We start from the raw sequence: 23404 nt of genomic DNA, 5'->3' as shown, positions 1-23404 counted from the left end.
GGTTTGGAATATTTTTCATTGCAAGTCTTCTCCTGTTTAATTGAATAACAAGGATGTAAGTAAACAAAAATTTTTAAGCATGAATTTTATCATGTATTTATTATTGCTAAACGTCAAGTTACGAAAAGGCCCTGTATTATCAAGAATAAAAAAATTTCAATCCAAAAAGAATAATTATTATTCTTATTAGTAGTATAGTTATCTTATTAGTTATATTATATATTTCAAGTATAGCATAGCTGAGTGGTTAAGGCGTCTGATAAGTGCATTAAATGAGAATTGGTATTAGGTTCAGACCCAATCTGATTCTTGCCTTTTTTTCCAGTGATAGCACCATTTTATACAATATTTACATTAAATAAACAAAAAATTTTAAAAATAATTACATGGCATTTGTATTCATACAACAAAGAAAAATTTGAAAATAAACTTAAAAGACAATTGTCATATATTTAGCAAAGTATTTGAAAAAACGGCATGTTTATATTTTGAAAAATGTTGTTTTTCGACACCAGTAGAACGCGCTGAAGTCCATTCCAAGTTGAAAAAAAGGAGGTGGGGAGTGCGTCAAAACGATTGAACGGGCGAGATAGGGAACCTTCAGGCTTGAACTATTACATTCAGTGGGCTATGGTCTGATTTGCCACTTGACGCACCCCAGATTCTGCCTAGATGACTGATATGACAGCCGCCGGTACATATGTCATCGTGATATTTTTGTCAACAGATGGAGTTACGTGCGATCAGGTCGTGAATCGAAATTCATTTTGATGGAGTTCATCGATGTTTTATACGTATGTTGAGTTGTTTTACATTTAGATATACCTAAATCGACACTGTCATGCATAACAACGTATCGTTGTTACTGGTAACGTGTGAAGTCTTTTCTTAAAGTATTTATGAACTGTATACTCATCTCTGGATGATGTCAAATCCGACTAAGAAGTGATGTCAGGTTCGTCACGTTGTTTGTGACATTATTCACCGACTTAGCCTTCCCAAAACGCATCCCATTGAAAATCCGAGAATGGTAAATATTTATCAACAGGTCAATTTTCAACAGATTAGTTTTTAAATATGATTGAGATTCTAATGTAGGTTTTGAGAATGCAATCTGGGATATATATATATATATTAAATCTGCAATCTAATTTGGAATACCCAGAGTTATGTGCTTTTCAGAAGTGCACATTGAATGTTCTTAGCCTACTAAAAGGTAAATGAATTTCCTGGTTTAGCTTTAAGCCTACACTGGTTGGATTTCTTACTTCATGGTTAATCAGATGGTTTATTGGGACATGCATAATGGTCTAGAACCTTTCAGGGACATGCATAATAGTGTGCATTGCAAACTGGTGACATGCATTGAAACTGTTAAAACTGCTGTAAAAATTAAACATGGGTTGATGCCTAGTGACTTCCAAATAGTTGTACCCATATTGTCATTAGGTTGTGTTATTGAAACTAAATATGTGAAGATCACATTTTTAGGTTTTCAAAAATGCAAGCTATCATGGTAACATGTAACATGAAAAGAAGAAGGCAGTTATTCTTTGTCCCTTTTCCCAGAAACTGTGAAGAAGCCTTCTGCACCTCCCCGAAAAGTGGTTATCAACGGATATCGGGTATTTATTGGGGTAGGGAATCGGGTAGGAAATCGTGACAGTAATCAGACCTGTAACTGTCAAATACCTAACGGGTGTCAACGTTCAAACTTTAAATATCTAGGTGTTAGTTTGGCGATTTATTACGATTTTCGCTTTCGAGCTGCATACAATTTGCTTTAACAAGGAGCCATTTCTAAAGAACTGTATTGTTTTTTTTTTATTTAATTATATTTCAGAATGGGAAATGTTTGACTGGAGTTTCCCGGAGTATCAGCAAAGATTTTCGTTCATTGCTAGTGGATTGAAAGGGTAAATAAATTTTAATGAATTTTTCTCCGTTGATTTTTAAAGTTGAACTGGTATTAGGCGATATGAATTGAAGGCCTAAATGCCATAGATATATATGTTTTTAAAGCAGGATACAAAAGGAAGTGTGTCAATCCAAGCTGCAAAGCAGCTCAAATCTGTGTCACATGCCATTCTTTGAAGTGTAGATTTAATGATATTTCTTGTAACACTTCTAGGAGGTCTTTCTGTCATTGTGCTCAAAATTATGGTATTTTGGCTGACCAAGAAATAGTCCATATGATTTGCACTGGTGATAGTGCTAAAATGATATTTCTTATAATGATGGTGGTGTGCACTTCCATTTTAACTTGGCAGTATGCCTCAAGGTATCTGTACACTCTTACAGTATTAAATGTCTTTCAACTCAAAGATTTTTCATTCTTTTCATTAGATGTTTGTGCTGCTGACTACATCAAAATGGATTTTTTGGGAGATCCAATTACAACACTGCTAGAAGAATATGATATACATGCTAGAGATGCCCACTACTTCCATTAAGGTTTTATTCTTATAATATCTTATTATTTTCAAACAAGTGTTATGTTCTAGCATATATTACATTGTTTATAGACAAACAGTTGTAGTTTAGAAACTAGAGCTGTAAACTTAGCTCATCGCCGAGTCATAAAAAGCCGAAAATGTTTGTTGACCACTGCCTTTAATATGGCAGCCGTTGCATGGAATTAGTCAGCTCAATTATTTCCTTTCTGTTTGAAGATCCGTGCAAGCGCCTGAATTTAAAGGTAGAAGCCATTGCCGACAAAAACATTGTAAAGATTAAAGTGACTCAATTTCATAGAATTAGTTACATATGGACTGACAAAGACAAAAAAGTAAGCAGTCTTCATTAGCATTTTATTCGTCGTCGAGTTTTCCCGGCGTATAGTATTCTTGTTTTAAATCAAGTTTATTGCATTTGTCAAAGATAAACAGCGCCCGACCCGACATGTTAAACTGGCTCGCAACCACCTCTACGTTTACATCAGTGGCGAAACTTGCTCCAACAAAGCGACGTACGCGCCTCCTCGTATTGCTAGACGTTTGAGGACGTTTTTCACTACCGGTTGATCAATTACAGTACGTGAACCTCCAGGACAACGACAGAAAAATCGTGAACTATGAATCGGATACTGCCGAGGAATCGTGTTGAAACCGGTCTGCTATCGAGGACAGCACGTTGTATTTGGTTGAGTACCGTACTTAACGCTTGTTTATTAAATTGCCCAAATAGGCAAAATCATTTCTGCCATCGGTGCTGTTGCGGGGAGGAGAAAGGAATTTTCCGACCATGGCGTCCAAAATGCGGTTCAATCAGGTAGTTAACCTCAACGCTATTATCCCAATTTCTGATTTTTTTGTCTTGCCTACTGTATAGACCTTATTAAGATCCAGGTATGGGTCAGCCTACCCCTTTCGGTGCCGTACGCCGCTTTTATTTGGCTTGCCGATCACATGGCATGGTAAATTTACCATTTTTTCCCCCCCATAAAATATAAATTTTTAACCCACTAAAACAAAAAAAAAAAAAAAAACCGCTTTTTCCCCCACCCCTAAAAAAAAAACCCCCCCAAAAAGAAGTTTTAAATTAAATTTTTTTTTTTTTTTAAATTTTTTTTTATTTTCCTGTTTTGAAAGTGCCTCAACGATGTGACTGTTTGGAAAACAACCATCACATACCTGCTGCCTTTCAATTCTTTCGCCTTTCAACTAAACCAGAAAAATACTAGTTTTCGTCATCCTGTCACATCTCAAATTCTATGGTTTATAATTCCTGTTCTATGACCCAGTTCTTTTACAGACAGTGGCTTCTCATTTCATCTTCATTCCAGTAATCAGATTTGATGTTTCGAATTGTTTTAGGTTGTTAAAGCAAGTTTGACTTTCTACGATGCTTCCACCAACGTGCATGGTCGCCAAACTTTGTTGTTGTGTCGGACTGTTAATCTGGGAGAAAAACGTCGAATTATTTGGCGATATGTTTGTCAAAGTTACAGATAGAACGGCTAACGATTTAAATCTCACTTGGGATAATCTATTTCTCGGACAAGGTATCAACCTTCTGGTTTTTTTATTTTATTTTTTTTTTTCCCGTGTGTTATATTGCCTGATATTCAATGTCATCATATATGAAAATATTACAGGTACTTTGAGACCGGATTTAATTGTCCGCTTCGCATAGGGCTTTTCGCGCTGATCATTAAAAAAAAGACTCATCATAACGATTCCGAAATGGTTCGTCAGTTGCGCCCTCACGGTCGTGTAGTAGAACCTTTTAAAGGTAATTGCATTGAGGTGTTTTCTTGTGTTATGGTATTTCAGTAAGATCTTTGCTCTTTTCGCAATTTTTCCTAACAGACTTCCATAAAGATGAAGTAAGATCCTTAGGTCTCGAGCTGGGTCTGCTTGCAGAATTACTGGAACGTCATCCGTTTCCTGGTCCTGGTTTGTCCATTTGAATCATTTGCGCCGAAGAACCGTTCATGGAAGCTGATTTCGGTGAGACGCAAGTGCTGATTCGTTTGATGGTCGATTATGCCAACATGGCAACCAAGGAAAATGCCTTGCTCAATCGGATTGAAATCGCGACGTCGGAAGAAGAGCGTCTTCTTCTGGAAGAACTGTCCAGTCACAACCAGTATGTTGCCACGCTACTGCCTATTCAACCTGTCGGTGTTCAGGTCCAAGAGATTCGAAATTTAGACGTTTTGTTGGCGGAATTTTATAAAGATTGTTCTCTTCCTTGCAGGGAGATTGCCAAAACTTATAGCTATTGCGTAGTACTGAATTCTGATAAGACAATCAAACTGGAATTATCTAGCTACCTAGGCCTGCTTAGTACCACGTGTGTGCCATAATGTCAACCGTGTTTGCTACATATTCGGAAAGGGTGTGCGTGAATCGGTGACAGACGTTCCACCTACCTACTTAATGAGTAACATTTTGGCGACTTTGAGGGAAGCGGATTATTTGGCAAATAAAATATTACGGGATTCGGAATAAGAAGAAAGTAAAAGAAGCTAGCCCAGATGCCAATCGTCTTGATCCCTCTTCCCTTTGATCACGATTCGAGTCAACGCATTCCATCATACCAGCGATGAGTCATTTTTCGGAACTCCTGCAATTCCTGATACTCATCTGCCCCAAGAGTTACGTAAAAAGTGGTACATTTTAAAAACTGATCTTGGTGTAAACATTGATACTGCTTATTAGGTTGAAGACAAGATGTTTGAAGCCGTCTTAACTGTTCCAGGAATTTCCAGGGTCTTGTATGACCTGACGGCAAAACCACCCGGGACAACGGAGTGGGGATGATTTTCGATTTAAGTACTGTCATATTTCGGTTGCAGGTTTTCACTGAATACGAAGTAAGTAATGTGTTTAATCGTGTTAAATGTATGATTTTTCGATTCAACTCTATTTAGGTGTTAGAACTGAAATTGTAATTTTAGATCTTTTAAAACACCGCCTAGCTTTTATTAACAATGGTTTACTTTCAAAATCACTCAAAACTACTTCAAAACTATCAAAATCTTGTTAACCATTTAAAGGAGAACAAAGCTCATTTTGTAGATTTCATAAATTTCAACTTCTGGTTTTACTTCCAGTTTTAAAATGCCAAATAACTCCTTATTTATTGGTCTCTCAGAAAAAAAAATTACATTTTTGTGATCCTCGTCAAATTTGGGGTCGACTCCGTGTATCAGATCAAAATATCCGAAAATCATCAAAAATCGCAAATTTTCCTGAACTATTCATTAAATTTTATAATATATTTTTTGTTCTTGAAAATTATTTCTACTACGTCAAGCCAGAAAATATGCTAAGACGTACTTCATGCAATTTCATTCACGTTAAGTTCATGAAAAATCGCGATTTTGGTCAAATCCGACTTTTGGCTAAAAATACGTCATTAAGTCTTAACCCAAATTTGATAAGGATCAAGAAAATTCTACTCGTTTTGTTATGGGATTACTATTTCCGGAGATATTGGTTACTTCCGGCTACTTCCGGAAAATTTTCCTGACAAGCTGTAAAAAGTAAAAAATGAGCTGTATTATTCTAAAAATTTCAAATACTTTTTTTGCATGCGTTAGGGTGTGCAGCTCTTATTCTGTGGTTTTTTCACTATCAACAGTACAGGCTGACCCTTCGAGCAACTACAGTTTTAATCTACAAATGTTTTAGCGCCTCGTCTTGCAACCAGTAGTTGGTATTCTAGGTTTTTAAGTTTAAAATTTGAATTATTGGAAGTTTAATCAATCAATTATTATTATTTGGAATTAGTAAAATTCAAGTACTTAAAAGCAAGAATTGTACTGATTTCAAAGTAAAATCTATTTTCTTTGGGTTTCAGGAGGAAAACTAGATGGCGTTGATGTGCGTTTTGATAAGTATTACGAGTGGCAAGTTAAATCGGTGTTAGTTAAGTTTCTACCCTGTTTAGTGTTTCAAAGGATTTTTATTCAAATATTAACAGTGTTGTTCAGTATTGTTATCGTTGGGTATGTATTGAAAATAAAATTCTTAAAATATATATTTTTGTGTGTGTGGTAAGGTTTCACCTTGTCAGCTACTGAACCACTACGCCGCTAACTAAGGGGCCGTTCACAAAATACGTAACGCATTTTTGGTCAATTTTTGACTCCCCCCTTCCCCCTTGTAACGGTCCGTAACAAAGTTTACAAACCCCCCCTCCAAAACCAGAATCAAATAATTGAGAGAAAATGACTGCAATGGAGAAAATAATTTAGCAGACAACAGTTGTCATGAAAACAACAAAAAAAAGCTAAACAACATTTTTTTTTTTTCTGCAGAAATTAAAAGTTCCACGAAATAATTGTTCTGGTACGTAACATTTTATGAAACCCCCTCTCCCCTTGTAACAAAGCGTAACAAACCAACGACCCCTCCCCTTTCGCGTTACGTATTTTGTGAGATGATCGGCTAAACGTCGTAACTACCGTGACGCGAACGTTGAGTTTGCGAACACCGAGAGCCGTTGAGTTTCAATTTCTTAAAAGTCGGGCTTAATTCGCTTAAAGGGAGGCATTCAAGTTCAGCTTCTAAGTAGGTGCCTAGGTGGTGCCTCAAGGATTGAAGTAAATTGTTACTAGATGGCAGTGCAGGTTCTTTAAAAAATGGCTAAAGACATCTAGTGGACTAATTTTCAATTACCCTATATTTTTGTCACCCATCATTGCGATACCATAGAAGTGTGTGATTCCGTATAAAACGTGATCAGTGTATGTCATTTCTATTACTTTTTTGCGTTCCAAAGGATAATTCAACTATAATTTTATGGTAGGTTATTTACCATTAGGTAATCCATTGTGATATGTGTGTTGGAAGGGGAACACTTACTAAAATGATTGTTTGATTTTTTCGTAACAGTTAGTTCTGTTAACAGCTAAGCAAGCTACTGAACCACATAATTGTGAGCCACCCTCTTGCTTCACTTTCCATCATGCTATTGCACACTGAGAGAATTCACATTCTACCCACCGCTGTCCTATTACCATGATTCTTTTTTACTATACAGCACAGGAGATGCTGACAACAGAGGTAGATCTACAACACAAATTGTGTAGACTAGAATGCCATCACCTAATTATATTACTATCTATTGGTTCATGGGTTACAGTATGGTGATGTGTGTTATCTGACATGTGCAGAATATTCATCTCTGTTGGTTTGATCATCACCTTGTGCCTCTCATCCCACTAAGCAAGCTAGCATGCATTGGCTTTAACACCATTATCCCATTTGGTATTTTAAGTTTCTCTGTTGTGTAGTGCTCTATTGTGATGTGATTTTCTGTGATAGAACTACAGCTCTCATCTTCCTTCTCTGCAAAATTGCCATCTCAACAAATTATTCAGTTTCAACCCAATTGGATCACAAGCGTAAGTTGAATTGTTTTTTAAGCTTTGGTTATATCAGATACATTTCGCTCCTCATCTAAAAAGGCTTTTTTTCGCCTTCGCCTTATTTCATTCATTTAGAACTACCCTATTTTCCTCTTCACACCGGTACAAAATCCACCATCAGAACTACGGCCTTGCTGTCTTCTTCCTTCGCCTTCACCTCATCGCTGTCTTCCACTACGCTTTCGCCTTTGGGTCATCGCTGTCTTCGTCTACGCCTTCTCCTTTGCGTCATCGTTGTCTTCGTATCGTCCACCGTCCTCGTATCGTCCGCCGTCCTCGATCCAGCAATTAGTAAGTTCCATTCAGTATTGCTTCATGACATTTAAAATGCTAATATCTTTGTTTTTTATTAGAAGAACGCCAGGGATTAGCAACACAGAAAAGATAGCCAAAAAGCAGACAGTTCAGCAGACAGCCCGCGGTGATGGAGGAAGTTCACCGTGGTTCGTCGCCCTGGTATTGTTTTGTTTTGCATTTTAGTGTATAAGTTAACCCGTTGGCTGCCACCCCGTTTGCGTCCCATTTTTTTTGTAGCTTATAGGGACCGGGCGCTGTTCTGCCCCATGCATGGGGGGAACAGTCGCCGCGCCTAAAGGCTCTGAGCCTTTAGGCGCCATAGGCAATGCACCAGTAGGGACTCTCTTTGTCGGTGCGGTGATAAGATTCCTGGGGTGTGCATTCCCGGAATGGTTTCTATCATCGTACCAACCCGGACTTGTCTTAGGACAAGTCCCACCTTGTTCGCGATCCTTCTGACGTGATGCGTAGCAACTGTAGTTACAGCAACCTACGGGTTGCGTGGCCTGGCAGCCAACGGGTTAACTTAGTGTAAATGTTTGTTTATTTGTGTATGTAATTTTGTGTATGTGAAGTATTATGTAAAATAGTGGTGGAATTGATGGGTGGAGGAGGGACAATAAAAAAATTCCTGTATAATTTTTCTTGATTTGTATTTCATTTTATATTATAAAGTGTTTTCTCATTTTACAATTTTGATGACTATACCAAAATTTTTCTAAATTTTAAGCCATAGAAAAAGAAGGAAAGTTAACTTTCCTTTTCAGAAACTAACAGACATTACTTTTTTTGTCTTAATTGTTTAAATCTTGATTGTTCAGTGACCTTTACAATGTGACAAAATCAATTACTTGGTAAGGAACAATGACTTAATCAAAATCATCTTTGACTACTCTTGGTTTCTTGCGTGTGAGCTAATAATTTACCAATGCAAATATGATATTAATAATCTTTTATTACACTGACAACAGAGCATTGATGGCATTCCTTTTCATCACAGAATGATTCTGCATCTACCACAGCATAAAAGGTACATCCCAGAGATGAAAGACCTGAAAGTACAATTACAAAACTTAAAGTCAATGATAAATTTCAACATCACCTAATGGCACCTGCATGAATTTAAATACTTTCTTTATGTAGCACCTTTGCTACCAAAATGGGTGTATTTGCCTAACGGAGATGAAAACGTGCTGGTGAAACCAAGCCATACTTCTCCTTTAAATAATTAAGAATATGTGTGGTAAAATGATTCTTTGACAAGAATTTTTGACATAATACCTTTCACAACTTCACATGGATTTTATTCAAAAAATCCATGTCCAAGCACACGAAATTGGTTGTGGAATTTCAAAAAAGGAGACGTCAATTTCGAGCTACCATCCTCAGGTCCGACGCCACGCGAAATGGAACAGCTGACAGAACAGCTGATATAGCCAAGAAAATGATTCGGAGTTGGTAATTTCTCCCCTAGATGTCTTGAAAATATGCAGTAGTGATGAAGGCACCACCCACTTTGAGACCATATTTGAAACCCACCCACCTCTCCATAATCGAAGTAAGACCGATTTTTTTATTTAAAAAGAGTTGGGCCTAGAATTTTGACTTGGAATTCGATGAACATACCTGTTATGGTACCTGCAACATGCCTGTTATTGAAAAAAAAAGGAAAAGTCGGGCTTATTTTTTTTTATCTCACCGAATTTTCTACTAGATGGCGAGCCAGTGACAGTACTTTTTTCTAAACAATGGGCGAGATTGTGCGGAGCATTTCGTCTGCTTTGGAAATAGTTAATCTGGTCCAGAAGTCGCGTTGACGTGAGCACGTTAGTGAGAATTATTAAAAGGAAATTGGTGTTTAGGGCAGTAAGGAAGCAAAATGTTTCTTCTATCGATTTGACAAGGGACAAGTCGACTGTTTGACCATTCTGAACTTCTGATTCATAATTCTAAAGGCCTTGCTTTTATTGTCTTATGTCTAACAATGTTGGTAGTGAAACACAACTTAGTTGTGGCTTTATGAGAATCCAAGATCCCTTTCTCAAATGGAAAGAGAGAGACTTGACTGTACACAAACTTTTTTCTATACTAAACACATTGTGTTATTATGCAATTGATTATAGTTTATTTTTAATCTTACTACATGTTACCCAGAGGTAGATTAATAATTGTAGGGAATTGAATGAGATTGCACTCGTAAAATTTTTCGAACCTTTTCCTTGCAAATTCTTCATTAGGCACTTGTAGTTATATCAAAGTTGTCTTGTGGCTACCAATGGCGGCACTACCTTGTTTGACTGCAGCTTGTTTTATTTGTAGTCTGTGAAAAGCAAATTAATACAAGCATTATGAAACAACACATAGCAAACCAGTGTATCCTTGAATTTAAGATTAGGGGTGATAAATTGAAAATAGTTAGATTAGTAGTTGAATCGCACTGGATAAATTTTATTCCTTTGTTTATTCTTGCTTTTGGTTGATATATACCATTTTCATGTGTAGTTTAGTTAAGTAAAATGGCAGCTCTTCACATATGCCACTTGAACAGTCTACAAATGGAATAATATGTCATCCAGTTACCTTGTAAATTTCCATTTAACAATATAATTTTAAGTGTATATAGCCTATGTATATTTCCACCTAAATGCACACATACCTCAAATGACAAAGCGAAACAGTAAGCTCATGAATGTGACTCATGGCTCTGTGGTTGAGCATCGGCCAGGCATGCTGGAAAGTAAAGGTTCGATTCCTTACCGAGTCTTGAAAAAATATATGAGAATTATTCTAATACTATATCGTATGTTAAAATGGCACTTTCAAACAGTGTATTAATAAATAAACCAAGGCAACAGAAACTCGTTAGAGAAATTAAAGTAAAATAACCTGGTCTGTATGGGTAAACTTGTAAATCCAACTACTCGAAGGAAGAATCAAGAAGAATAATTCAAATACGTCAATTATATCTCCCAAGAAGAAATACTATCAATCTTTCCAGAAAAAAGACAATTTTGAATAATTTATTTTAACAATTTTGTATTGAAATACAACTTTTAAAGTAAACAAGGTAGGGGATAAACCCCTACGTCAATTGAACCGAACCCCCGGGGAGATTACCCGGGGAGTGGCTAAGAGAAGCCGGAAAAGGATGGAAGGTTTCGGACAAGTTTTTACGTGAGCGATTAACCGTTAATTCGGATTTGTGGGTAGCCTCTTCGCCCTCCAATGATCTCATAGAACTTGAGGACCCCCACGTCCCCTTTCCGGACAGCGCACTCACAACCTTTACTGCTGATCACAGTAGGGGCATGACCCCCTACGGGCTTATCACAAGTCAAGGGGAAACGGGGCCACAGAAAAGAAGGGAGCCCAGATATGCACTTCAATTTATAAAAATTATAATATTTTATCTTCGGTTCGAATCAGTGGCTAGCGGTTAAGTGCAGGTAACTTTCTTCGAAAGTGCAGCATCTTTTTTCGTCTTCTATTTCTGACACCGTCAAATATAAGACAAGACATCTTAACGGTCAGCTGCAAAACTTCCTCGTGAGACCTGGAATGAAAAGAAAAATTCAAAACAACGGGAAATGGGGTAACAAAAAAGATGCGAACCCGCTTCTCTTTGAATACAATAAATACCGTAAGATGGGAGAATTGGTATTAATATCCAGTAGGAACCCATCTATACATTTCCCTCTGAATATAATGGGAGAGGGCTGGACCGAAATTTCCATTTCCTTAGAATGATACAGATAATATACAATTTAAAATATTTTCTACTTTGCGATCAATAAAACATCTACCAAACCATGGTCTTGTTTTCTGGAATCTTCCATCCATAATTGACATTTTAGTTTATAAAGGCATAGCCCTCACCAATCAGTTGCTGATTTTCAAAAATTAAGACGCTTATGGCAGAATAGCAGTCATGGATCTAAAATCAAGAATCTTTGCGGCATTTTCTGATAAAGAAAAGAACAACCCATAAAAAAGAGGAATAAGTTACAGTTAGTCTAATCAAATAGTATCCAAACATACCATGAGATAGATGATCCTGAATGAACTTTGCATGTTCAATAGAGCTATTTCTGGATCTGCATGGCTAAAATCTTTTCCTAAAAAAGAATGGATATAGGTATACAATACATGTAACACCAGTTTTAAAATAAATTTGAAACAGGTAAAATTTGTACAGCTTGACACAAGTTAAGCTGTGTACCAGATAAATCCTTATTTTCCATAAGGCCCACACAATTTTAAGTTTCCCAAAAGACCATTGCTTAGAATCAGACACTGAAAGGCAAATAAAAACCTGTCAACACAGAAATCAGGAGAATTAGAATTGAACACTCCCAACTTGAGTTATTTTCTTCTGTCTAGTACTTTGCAATGTAGCATAATACATGTACCTGCCTCAATTCAGAACTGCAGACAAATGAAAAAAACTAAACACAGTAGCTGTGAAAGCAGATCATTTTTAAGTACATGATCAGGTTTTTTTCGCCTCAGACTAGACCTAAAATACAAAGACAACACATGATGAGAATAATGTAGTTTACTGAACATATTATTAGCTAAATGGAAGAGCTGTTAAAAGATAATCATGTAAATAATTGGGATTGCTGTTGTGGTAAGTTTTGGTGCAATCAAAACTATCATTTTTTTCTATTTCTATGGTCATACAGAGTCATCAAGGTGAACATTTTTCCAAACCCTCATTCCAAAACGATTGTCATTCAAGAAAAATGCAAACGACAAGGGGAAAAGATTTTTAATACAAAGATATCAAGGAAAACTAATATGACCATCATAGTAATGAATCTGTAACTACCTTTACCCCTTGATCTACGGAATTGATGGTCTTCCTTGTATTCTGCTTGTAGTTCGACTTCTGATGACAGTCCCATTCACACCATGTCATCAGATAGTGGATTTTATCACTTTTCTTGAATAATAAACATCTGTAATGCATTCAATTATTATGAAATTAATTGAAAAGACATCACTAGATCTAATTATCATCTCAATTCTAGAAAAAAACTTTTCATTATCCACTTCATTGTTACGGAACGCCATTTGACACTTACATAGTGAGCAGTGACAATGACAACAACAGATCCTGCACAGCCATCTAGTGACAATCAACCTTCCTTACTGGAAGGTTGAAGCTCTGGCTCTCAGAATGCTCTATATGTTTAAGCACACTGGCGCTCCAAAACATGCTAAATACCGGAATGTACTGGCGTTTGAGTACAGGACAGCAACAACGCCATCTTAAGTGCAACACACGCGCGACTCAAACTCTCCCGTGCAAAGGGAACCACCCGTGACTAATCGTGGTATGCTTCATGGTTTTTTCATGCAATGCAAGTATGCAACTGTAGGAATTCAAACGTACAAAATATAAAAATGAAATACGCAGAATACGGACGATACCGAATTTAAATTAAGATACATCATCCAGTTGATGAAAGAGAAGTGATCAGAACGTTTTTTGTTAATTATTGTTTACACTCGAGTAACAAATCCCAATCAAAAAGTTTTTTTAATAATCTCAAGAAAGTGTTTACATAGTTACCACGCAAGCACGCTACAGCTCTAGCGTGATACAACAAAATTTTTCAAAACATTTCCCGAACAACTTATTTGACGAGAAAACAAATCACTACATCGAAATCAGCATTCAATTTAGAGTATAATGTGTGATTTTAAAACAATTCCAAGAGATCTCGTTTTTTGTAGATTTTGAGAAAAATGAGAAGGGTCCCTTTCCACTTTCTCATTTTTCGCAAAAATCTAGATGTAACGTAAAGAACACGATTTAGACTTGGAATTAAACGGTAATCACGATAATATACTTAGTTTTTACGTAGAACTTGAATTTTTCAAATTAAACGTAAAAAACATGTTAACAAAGTTGTGTTCCAGCATGCTACAGCGATAGCGTGGTATAGCACAACTATTCGTTATTATTTTCCAAAACGGAGAAAATGAATAACTTTCTCGGATTCGGCATTCAATTTTATTAACGTGATTTTTTGGCAAAAGCTAACCGCTTCTCCATAACATAATTTACAAACTATTGTATAATGCTTCTTTCATATGAAACTTCTGACATAATACCTTAGGAGCTTTGCGTTGATTTTCTTCACATTGAAAACTTATCTGTAGTGGCATAGCGGGAAAGGGAAAATCTACATTATAACACCTTAAATTACCCGAAATTGGCATAGAAATTTTAATAAGGGGAACTTTCATTATAGCTACCATGTTCGGTCGACGGCTGGCAAAATGAAACATCTGCTATTGTCGTGGATTGCTTTAACAGTTCGTAACGTCTATAGATTTCTCAAGGATGTGGCGGCCACGAGAACTTTCTCATTAAATGCACCTGTTACCTATAACAACTGTATGAACTCCAAGATAGAAACAAAAAAAGATACACAAAAAAAAAAAAATACGAGCGATATTAGATTCAAATAAGGACATGATATCATGCAATTGAAGAATGAAGTGATCAGTAAGTTTTTCCGTTCACCACAACGAATTAATATTTTGTGGTGAGAGAGACATCTACAATTATTTGAGCTTTAGACGTGCGGGTAAGTCATAAAGCCAAATGGCAACTAACCGTAGGGAATCAAAATTTGTGCAAATAACCACATCTTAATAAATTTGATAGAAGCTCGTGCCCTCAAGTTGTAGTTGTCTGATGGTAATGCAGTATTCCACACTCCGCGGAGGGGTAGTATAGTATTCAGCAGAATATGTTGTGTAGTATTTCGGAGCTTCAGTATTCAGCTAGGCGCGGCATACACGATAGCATGTTTAATGATTTAACATTACTTTTTGATTATGTAATTATTTTAAAGACTTCGGATTAATCTATAATAATTTAAAAAAATATTGCCTCAATATTGTATCTTGTGACTGAATGGCATTTCAGAGCTTTAGATTAGCAAGTTGATGAGGCATAAGCTGTCGCTTATGTTACGCACGACCTAGTAAGATGGGACAGCGACGGTGTAGCATCTTGAAACAGAATAGTACTTTGAAGCTTCGTACTATAATATTTCAATGTAATACAAGTCGTTATGCAATACTCAGGTTTAGTTGTATAGTACTCGATGCCTGGGCGAGTGTAGCTTTGAGAGGCAAACATAGTAATTTGGGCCAAATAGTACTCAAGAGCTTCAGCATAATGTAAACGCTATTCTTGTGGTGTAGTATTTTGGAGCTACACACGTGGTTGTGTAATACTCCATCGATTTGGTCACGTTATACTTGTGCTTTTCGTTGAGTACTACTGTGGCGCATTGGTGTAGTAGTATGCGGGAACAATGTACATCATGGTGTAGTAGGGCGCAAATGTAATATTGTACTTGGAAGAAAAGGAGCCCATAGGTACACTCGGGGTCGTTCCAGCCATCCAAGAGATAACAGCCTACAACAGCATTGCTACGCCGTTGTTAGGGAGATACAAGATCATAAATATTTTGATCGATTTCTTTACCGCTGCCAACAACCAAGAACACGCTACTAATAACTCAATAGCTAGCTATTGAGGCTAGTTCAACATGTTTGTAGAAAAAATAATTAGTTCGGCACAAACTTGCAATCAACTGAAATTAAAACATACAGACCAAATTGTGAAGTAGACTGATAGTTACCAAAAACTGTAAGCTGATGGACATGTAAACTCAAACTGATAGCAAATGCTACGCTGTTGCTTCCATGTTTTGGTCTCGTGCGGCTATTCCGACACCTGTCCTGCCATTTTATGACTTCGTGTCATGCTGATTGACGACACAAGCTATCCTCCATTTCTTACCTATTGTAAACAATGACGTTATATACGGTTGTTTTCTAGTAACATTAATCAATTGTGTACTATAAATACTTTTAATGTTTACTTCGCACACCATACTACTTTCTTCGCACACCGCTGCTTTGGACTTTTTTGCATTGGGTTGACGAATACCAAATCATTTTCCTGAACAACAATTTTTGAAAAAAAAAAAAAAAAAAAGATAAATAAAAAAAATTTTGCTGTTTACAATTTCCCATGTCTTGAATGTCCTCCCCCCCCCCCGCCAAAGTTCTTACTTTAGGGCTATGCCCCATGAACTTTGTCGGTTTGTGGTACACTTATATAGGGTACAGCTATAACGTATTACTCACAACATACTTACACTTTTTTTAAAGTTGCTTTCAGACTATACACTAAGGAGTCGTAAATTTGTTATAACTTGTAAGCGTATTCAAGTTGTTATAGGAGGTCCTTTATGGAGGAGAGAAAAAAATTGCAGGTTAGATGGGCCACTAAAAAATGTTATACCTACTTAAGCCAACCTGAAACAAAAAACAAAAAAAAAACTTGAAAGTAGGGCTAGATAAGGATGACAAAGAAAAAATTCCTCAGAATAGTTGTAGTATAAGAGCTAAAATCATAATTGCAACAACTTTTTCAGAGTAATCCCCAAGTCCTTCCCAAATTTGAAAAAGTTGTTAACAATTAATAAAACATTCAAAGTACAAAAAAAGAGCAGATACCCCAGCATATAGTCACCAACTATTGACAGTGACACCCAGTATTCCATGAACTAATTCCTCTATTTTGATAAATGGGGCTCCGACTGTTTTTAACTCTTTCACCAACATCTGACAATATCACTATAGCAGCTGGATGATATTGTTCTTAAAGCATCACACTGAATCATCTAAAAAGTACCTTGTGCACACAGTGAGTTCATCAGAGTTTCTAAGGTAGAATTGTCTTCAACAGCATTGTTGTAACCTAATCTTTCTCAAGAATGGATTTGTACCGATCCATGATAGCACTGTATCAACCAACTTATGAGATTTTTTAATGAATTAAAAATGTAGTTTACCTGATCATTAAAAGAGGTGTTTTACATTTTAAGCTTCAATCGGGCCACAGGATAAGTCAAATCACTATCATTGACCAAGAAGTGTAAAGTGCTATCAGCACCTGTAAGGTATCAAAATTTCACCCTAATGATATAAGTAAACTGTTGCTTAAACTTTTTCAACATGTCTAACAACATAAATTCTATTATCCAACAAACGATGTTTAAGATCTACCTGGATTTCAGCAATTAGGTAGAAGTTTTATGCAAAATGTCTGCCATAGCGGCCACATCCCCACATCGTCACTGCCACAAAGCGTGCGTGCAAACCGTTCTGCCTTCTGCGTATCGGTGAAATCGAAACACCCACCAGAGGTCAGAGGTGTTCGTGTAACCATAGGTTAACCGGTTAATAAGTGGCAATTATCTCACTGGTTTAACCATTCAAGAAGGGGAAAAAAAATTGCCATTTACCGTGGTTAACCGGAGAAATCAGCAACACAGTTAAACAAGCTGCATGATTACCTGTTTGTGTGAACAGAAAATGTTCAAAGATCTGGATGACGATGGCTAAATACCATAAGGCGAAAAGCTAATTATATTCGAAATGATGACGAACAATATATAATGGCGACTACATGCGCAAGGTTACCACTTGCAAATGCCAAATGGTCTAATGGTAGAAAAATAGTTATACCAACATAATCTAAAAAATCTAAAAATAACTTGACACTTCCAAATATTATACCTGAGCCTGATCAGGTAACCCTTTAATAGAGACAATGCAAACATTCCCAATTAAGAAGTATAATGGCTAAGCTACACCCAAAAATAAAATTTTTTATAAAATTGGGAAGGCTAATTCCTCCTTGGTCAATTAGTTTTGTTCCTTCATTGCAGTCACTAGAAAAAGAAAATGCAAGTCTAATAACAAAGTGAAGGGTTCTTCTATCAGTGAGTAGAGGGGGATTTTTTATAAAATTTTTAATTTTTTAAAAAAAAAAAAAAAAAAAAAAAAAAAAAAAAAAAAAAAATTTTTTAAAATAAAAAAAAATTTTAAAAAAAGTAGAAGAGTGCTGTGACTATATAGCAGTAAGAAAATTTGGATTTGCATATCCCAAAGCACATTTTGTCACATGGTAAAGATTACTTTCAATAAATGAACAGCACATATGTTAAACATATTGAATTAAAAAATCTTAAGAATTAATGAATTTAAACAACTGGGCTAAAATCCTTTAGAAATTGTAAGTTGGTAGGTAAGTCACTACTATAGGTACTCTCAACATTCAAATAATTACAAAAATGTTCACTGAAAGTAAATTCACCTTTAAAATAGTTGGATGCAACTTACTTGGAATTTTCCAACTAAAAACATATAACAGTAAATGTCCGATCACTCCTCTATCAAGTGGAATTTTTCACAAAACATGTTCAATTGGAAATTTTGAATACTTACTTTCATGACAAAAATACTGAAAGAATTCACGAAGATGTGCACTTTCAAAAGAAAGATTTGTTTTCTTGTCTAATAGAAAATTTAAATTAAAAACTTTCTCCTTTCAAAACTCTTCATTAACGTCCACGACGTCCACATCCACTCGACCTTGATCATGTAGCAGACAAACTGTAATGCCCAACCAGAGATAAACGAGAAGGGTATGTGATAGCAGAGACATCTGGCGACTAGTATTAGGCACCACAACGCGAAAACATGCATTGCTTAGTGGAACAAAGTAAATCAGACAAACAAACAATATTTGAGAAAAACAAAAGGCATCATATTAAACAAGTTAAAAGTAAAACACAATAAACAATTGCTGAAATGAAATACGCAATGATGGCAACTACTTTATTTACTTATACTTTAGCAATGGGGAAAAGATTGAAATTAGTTACAGTACAAGTGATGGCGCGCTTGACATTAAAAAACGAATCTCACTGGCGCGCCAGCAAAAGCTAGAGAACTAATATCCTTCTCGCCATCTAGCGAGTAAAATTTTAACCAGAAGAAATTTTAGGTAACTGTCAAATATTCCAATCAGGAAACCAACACAACAGGTATGTTTACTGAGTTCTGTCATTACTTTAAAATCTGTTATTACTGTGAAATGTAAAAAAATAAATAAGATATAAGGTTTCTCGCCTCACATGTTATTTTGGGCTACTATATGACACTTGACTAACGTAATGAAAAATTAATGTACTATCGGGGTAAAGGTTTCCGATAGAAGTTTGTATTGATAGCAAGACTTGGGTCCAAAGGAGAATACGCAGCGTAGTTATATACTCTCTCTTTGCCCTTGGGCTGCCAGACTTTCTTTTGCGTCGGAGACCGAGAAAGACGTATAAATACGCGCTCCTTCTTCTGTCAAGTGAATTACTCTCATTTACTTTATAGTTGATTAAAATGGCTGAACGTGATGCTGCCACCAACCAGCTCAAGAATTTTGGGGAATCTAAGAAGGTAAGATGTTTATTCAAACATGTTTTATATTTTTGTTCAAACAGATCTTATCAAGGTGTTATATAATTGTCATCATTTCTTATCATCTTTACTTTTCAAATCAATCTAAAAGAATGAAGCTAAAGCTAGTGTAACAACTAGTGCAGGAGCTCCAATTGGATTCAAAACTGCTAGCCTTACTGCTGGACCTCGAGGACCCATGCTTCTTCAGGATCATGTAAAATTCCACAATTAGTCTCTGATATCCCTTATACACATGAATATCTGTTATGATCAGGTATACATTGATGAAACAGCTCACTTCGACCGAGAACGAATTCCAGAACGCGTTGTTCACGCGAAAGGCTCAGGTCTGACTTGATGTTTTAATTGAATAGCTTGAAATGCTTTAAGATATTGAATGCCTCGTTACTTACGCACTTGATGCATTCCCATTTTCATTCCAGTCTTTTTTTTTTTTTTTTATAACATTGTTTTTCTTTTTTTGGATGACAAAAACGTGCAAAATGTACTTTAGGTGCCTTTGGATACTTTGAGGTTACTCACGACATCAGCAAGTACTGCAAAGCGGCTATTTTCTCCCAAGTCGGGAAAAAGACTCCAGTCGCCGTCCGATTTTCTACTGTTGGCGGAGAAAGCGGTTCAGCTGACACTGCGCGTGATCCTCGCGGATTCGCTGTCAAATTCTATACTGAAGAAGGCAACTGGGATCTCGTTGGAAACAACACACCAATTTTCTTCATTCGTGATCCCATCCTCTTTCCAAGCTTCATCCATACCCAAAAACGCAATCCGGTCACCCACTTGAAAGTATGTCGGCTTGATGTTGACAGCTAAAGGGGGGAAAAAAAGCTTAACATTTATTTTATGTGTTTAACGTGAACGGTAGGATCCTGACATGTTCTGGGATTTCATTTCTCTTCGCCCAGAGACCACGCACCAGGTGTGTTTTCTGTTCTCCGACCGTGGAACACCAGATGGTTTTCGTTTCATGAACGGTTACGGATCGCACACTTTTAAGTTGGTTAATTCTGAAGGCAAACCTGTCTACTGTAAATTCCACTTCAAGGTATGGCACGTTATGCAAAATTGCTCCATGCTTTTGACGATAGTTAATTTAATTTTTTATTTAGACTGACCAAGGAATACGCAACCTTAGTGCTGACAAAGCGCATCAACTAACTGCCGATGATCCTGATTACGCAACCCGCGATTTGTATAACGCCATTGCCAAGAAGGAACTTCCATCGTGGTCCCTTAAAATTCAGGTGATGACTTTTGAACAAGCCGAGAAGTTCAAATGGAATCCTTTCGACTTGACCAAAGTAAGTTGATTGACAAGTTTCATCTAGCAACTGAAAGGAGATCAAATATTTCAATGGAATTTCTAGATCTGGCCACAAAGTGAGTTCCCACTGATCCCAGTTGGCCGTATGGTTCTGGATCGCAACCCCAAAGACTATTTCGCCGAAGTCGAACAGATTGCATTCAGCCCAGCGCATATGGTTCCGGGTATTGAGGCAAGCCCTGATAAAATGCTTCAGGTAGACGAACCCTATTTTACCCAGAATGTCACCTCCTTATTTTAAAAAATAAAAAAAAATTGTTGTTATTTTAGGGGCGTCTTTTCTCCTACACCGATACCCATCGCCATCGCCTTGGAACAAACTACCTTCATTTACCTGTTAACTGCCCATACCGTGCCAAAGCTTTACACTACCAACGTGATGGACCCATGACGTTCAACACGGACTATGCCGGTTATCCAAATTACTTCCCGAACAGCTTCTCCGGACCGGACAATGCTCCAGCAGCTATGGAATCGAAATTCGAGGTTTCGGGCGATGTTGCCCGTTACAACACTGCCGATGACGATAACTTCACTCAAGTCAACACTTATTGGACTAAAGTGCTTGACGAGGGAGCTCGCACTCGCCTGGTTCAAAACATCGCAGGCCATCTAAAGAACGCACAGCCTTTTATTCAAGTAATGACTGATTTCCAGAAGATTTTTGTGAAATATTTCTAATGCTGCGAAATTTCGAAATCTGTAGGATCGCGCAGTGAAGAATTTTACTCAAGTCAACAATGATTTTGGACGACGCCTACGTGCAGCTCTCGACAAGCACATTTCTTCCAGTTTGTAATGAGATTTTTGCGTGAGATGAAAAGGTATTGGCTGACTTCTGAAATTTTCATGCTGGAATATTAGCATTCGTAGAAATTCAGCATTACATTTTCTAGTGGTAGCTATTCGCAATGATGCCAGCCATTGTTACAAAGATAGGGGATTACACATTTGGTGCAATACATGATATACTTTTATGGTGAAAATTTACTGATTTTTTATTTTTACACAATGTAACTCATGAGAGTGTATACGAACAAATAATCTATACGCGTCATTGCTTACCTAAACTGTTTGTTTTTCTAAATGTAAGAGATGAAAACAAGGGTTGACCGATAAGATCGATACATATGCACGATAACCTAAGCCAATCGAGAAGGTGTGCACGTATGCCATTCGATTGGAAATGAATTCTAACTTTGATCACAACAGACGCGATGAAACTATTTTTAACATAAGAATTGGCCAACGGAGGAGCTGAGCCGTTACGTGAGCATTTTACACTATTATCTACGCTGTGGACACATTTGGAATCCGTTCGGGCCTATTTTTTATGTTTTTCAAAATAGTGAAATCATACCGCAGAGGCTTACCTCTGGTGTTCACGAGCGTTGCGGTCACTGCGTGGGAGGAAAGAGCCTCTAATTTCGATTAGAACGATTTCAATTATTATTTTTTTGTTCTGTTGTGCAGCGGAGAAAACAAACTTTCTGTTTTGCTAATGAAAAACTTTCAATTCCAACTGCCACACCTTTCTACGATCCATCTCTTTTGCAAACAACAAGTTATTGATATTTCGGCTTATGTTACATGCATTTCTTGGCAACTGAAAAAAAAAATGAATTCAATGGGACCGGTAACACAATGACGAAAGCCAACTTCATTTTCTATGAATCCCGGAGGTAAATGAATCAAAATTATCATAAGGTGGATAGTTCATAAAAAGCGTCAACGTTTTGCGGTAAAGGCAAACTCTGAAAATGGTTTGAACTATACTTTAGAAAACAACAAACGGAAACACGATAACCGCGTGCTTTTGTGGGCACTTTTCCCGCCTTTCGGTCTTCATTCTTTATTACGCAATTGCCAGTATTGTGTGGTCGCTGGTTGACCAATGATCATGACCACGACATTTTCAAACTCGTGAACGGTGACATAGAAAAACATTCCCAAATCAAATACAAATAACTGAATGACTTGCAACTTTGTCTTTTGAATGAATAAGCATTTCCACGTGGCAGGAAATTGCCTTCAATCATTTTAGCACAGGCTCTAACTAGTTTTTTCTTCTATTTGTTTTCCACTGTGAAAAAGAAAGTTAGAGATCAATTAGGGGATCTCGTGTCGAGTTTAACAATATTTAGTCGACAGGTCAGTTTGCCCTCGTTATAGCAAGTGACTTTTCATATTTCAGATTTGATATTCCTGTCATCTGCCTCACGACATTGGTAAACGTTGACCGACTATTTCATTATTTCCATTTGGTATCGCCTAACAATATTGTTTCAAAATCAATTCGTCGCAAATCGTGAATTGTTTTATTCATTTCTCCCTCCTTAATATTTTGATCTGGTGCACTTGATTAGAAAAACTAAGATATAGAGTCATAATAAAGTCATCAAGAAAACGCGTGATTGTTTAACACCTCATTAGGCTACGCTGCAGCCATCTGCAAGAGTTTGCACCGCAAGAGGCCGTTTCGTTCACCATCACCTGGAATGGAACGAGAGAAAACTATACTGCGGCCAACCCCCACCAGC

The 23404-nt window shown here is 36.9% G+C and overlaps 2 protein-coding genes and 4 long non-coding RNA genes across 42 annotated transcripts; 3 read left to right on the top strand and 3 right to left on the bottom strand.

The window, feature by feature from the left end:
* Positions 1 to 812: 812 nt before the first annotated feature.
* Positions 813 to 6489, top strand: LOC116926908. 9 transcript variants are annotated; one of them, XR_006649313.1, is made up of 13 exons: positions 813 to 1030; positions 1844 to 1916; positions 2132 to 2281; positions 2347 to 2454; positions 2526 to 2698; positions 2761 to 2788; positions 2881 to 3110; positions 3187 to 3270; positions 3591 to 4003; positions 4097 to 4233; positions 4311 to 4633; positions 4702 to 6165; positions 6310 to 6489. It is a non-coding gene; the product is annotated as an uncharacterized LOC116926908 (long non-coding RNA). The 9 variants fall into 9 exon arrangements; XR_006649311.1 differs by adding an exon at positions 1099 to 1216 and having other exon boundaries at positions 4702 to 6489; XR_006649317.1 differs by having other exon boundaries at positions 814 to 1030; positions 4702 to 5101; positions 5166 to 6489.
* Positions 6490 to 6972: 483 nt separating this feature from the next.
* LOC116926906 lies at positions 6973 to 8818 on the top strand. 4 transcript variants are annotated; one of them, XM_032933830.2, is made up of 6 exons: positions 6973 to 7275; positions 7347 to 7517; positions 7628 to 7721; positions 7787 to 7858; positions 7958 to 8173; positions 8236 to 8818. In XM_032933830.2, exons 2-6 carry the CDS (start codon positions 7473 to 7475, stop codon positions 8268 to 8270), a joined length of 462 nt encoding a protein of 153 aa, XP_032789721.2. In that variant the 5' UTR covers positions 6973 to 7275; positions 7347 to 7472; the 3' UTR covers positions 8271 to 8818. The 4 variants fall into 4 exon arrangements, 3 of the variants coding, with proteins under 3 accessions (XP_032789721.2, XP_032789720.2, XP_032789722.2); XM_032933829.2 differs by having other exon boundaries at positions 6974 to 7256; XM_032933831.2 differs by having other exon boundaries at positions 6984 to 7256; positions 7779 to 7858.
* Positions 8819 to 9114: 296 nt separating this feature from the next.
* On the bottom strand, positions 9115 to 9614 carry LOC116926895. Its single transcript, XR_004396385.2, has 3 exons — positions 9461 to 9614; positions 9292 to 9397; positions 9115 to 9231 (listed from the first exon to the last, which is right to left on the bottom strand). It is a non-coding gene; the product is annotated as an uncharacterized LOC116926895 (long non-coding RNA).
* A 1847-nt stretch (positions 9615 to 11461) lies between these two features.
* On the bottom strand, positions 11462 to 13901 carry LOC123474430. 5 transcript variants are annotated; one of them, XR_006649304.1, is made up of 7 exons: positions 13267 to 13901; positions 13011 to 13140; positions 12589 to 12695; positions 12218 to 12491; positions 11988 to 12141; positions 11819 to 11916; positions 11462 to 11732 (listed from the first exon to the last, which is right to left on the bottom strand). It is a non-coding gene; the product is annotated as an uncharacterized LOC123474430 (long non-coding RNA). The 5 variants fall into 5 exon arrangements; XR_006649307.1 differs by having other exon boundaries at positions 13017 to 13140; XR_006649306.1 differs by lacking the exon at positions 13267 to 13901 and having other exon boundaries at positions 12563 to 12695; positions 13011 to 13260.
* A 147-nt stretch (positions 13902 to 14048) lies between these two features.
* LOC116926894 lies at positions 14049 to 19209 on the bottom strand. 21 transcript variants are annotated; one of them, XR_006649301.1, is made up of 9 exons: positions 18509 to 19209; positions 17285 to 17574; positions 16733 to 17194; positions 16372 to 16531; positions 16080 to 16172; positions 15693 to 16010; positions 14447 to 15623; positions 14303 to 14373; positions 14049 to 14234 (listed from the first exon to the last, which is right to left on the bottom strand). It is a non-coding gene; the product is annotated as an uncharacterized LOC116926894 (long non-coding RNA). The 21 variants fall into 21 exon arrangements; XR_006649290.1 differs by having other exon boundaries at positions 14051 to 14234; positions 14447 to 16010; positions 16733 to 16852; positions 16911 to 17194; XR_006649291.1 differs by having other exon boundaries at positions 14051 to 14234; positions 14447 to 16010; positions 16733 to 16840; positions 16911 to 17194.
* LOC116926893 (catalase) lies at positions 19038 to 21850 on the top strand. Of its 2 annotated transcripts, XM_045176624.1 has the most exons (10): positions 19038 to 19110; positions 19451 to 19516; positions 19629 to 19733; positions 19794 to 19866; positions 20034 to 20326; positions 20406 to 20585; positions 20650 to 20841; positions 20908 to 21060; positions 21135 to 21503; positions 21571 to 21850. In XM_045176624.1, exons 2-10 carry the CDS (start codon positions 19460 to 19462, stop codon positions 21661 to 21663), a joined length of 1515 nt encoding a protein of 504 aa, XP_045032559.1. In that variant the 5' UTR covers positions 19038 to 19110; positions 19451 to 19459; the 3' UTR covers positions 21664 to 21850. The 2 variants fall into 2 exon arrangements, with proteins under 2 accessions (XP_045032559.1, XP_032789701.2); XM_032933810.2 differs by lacking the exon at positions 19038 to 19110 and having other exon boundaries at positions 19355 to 19516.
* The last annotated feature ends 1554 nt before the right edge of the window (positions 21851 to 23404 follow it).

The sequence above is a fragment of the Daphnia magna genome, linkage group LG7 (assembly GCF_020631705.1).
Source record: "Daphnia magna isolate NIES linkage group LG7, ASM2063170v1.1, whole genome shotgun sequence".
NCBI lineage: Eukaryota > Metazoa > Arthropoda > Branchiopoda > Diplostraca > Daphniidae > Daphnia > Daphnia magna.
The sequence above is the reverse complement of the archived record's forward strand: the minus strand, read 5'-3'. Positions and strand labels throughout refer to the sequence as shown.

Coding starts and splice junctions, on each gene's coding strand:
- LOC116926906 (XM_032933830.2), top strand. CDS start 7,473: ATGATTCTTTTTTACTATACAGCACAGGAGATGCTGACAACAGAG. Junction 7,722..7,786: donor TAACACCATTATCCCATTTG/GTATTTTAAGTT, acceptor ATAGAACTACAG/CTCTCATCTTCCTTCTCTGC. Junction 8,174..8,235: donor CGTCCTCGATCCAGCAATTA/GTAAGTTCCATT, acceptor GTTTTTTATTAG/AAGAACGCCAGGGATTAGCA.
- LOC116926893 (XM_045176624.1), top strand. CDS start 19,460: ATGGCTGAACGTGATGCTGCCACCAACCAGCTCAAGAATTTTGGGGAA. Junction 19,867..20,033: donor TGTTCACGCGAAAGGCTCAG/GTCTGACTTGAT, acceptor AATGTACTTTAG/GTGCCTTTGGATACTTTGAG. Junction 20,586..20,649: donor ACTGTAAATTCCACTTCAAG/GTATGGCACGTT, acceptor TTTTTTATTTAG/ACTGACCAAGGAATACGCAA.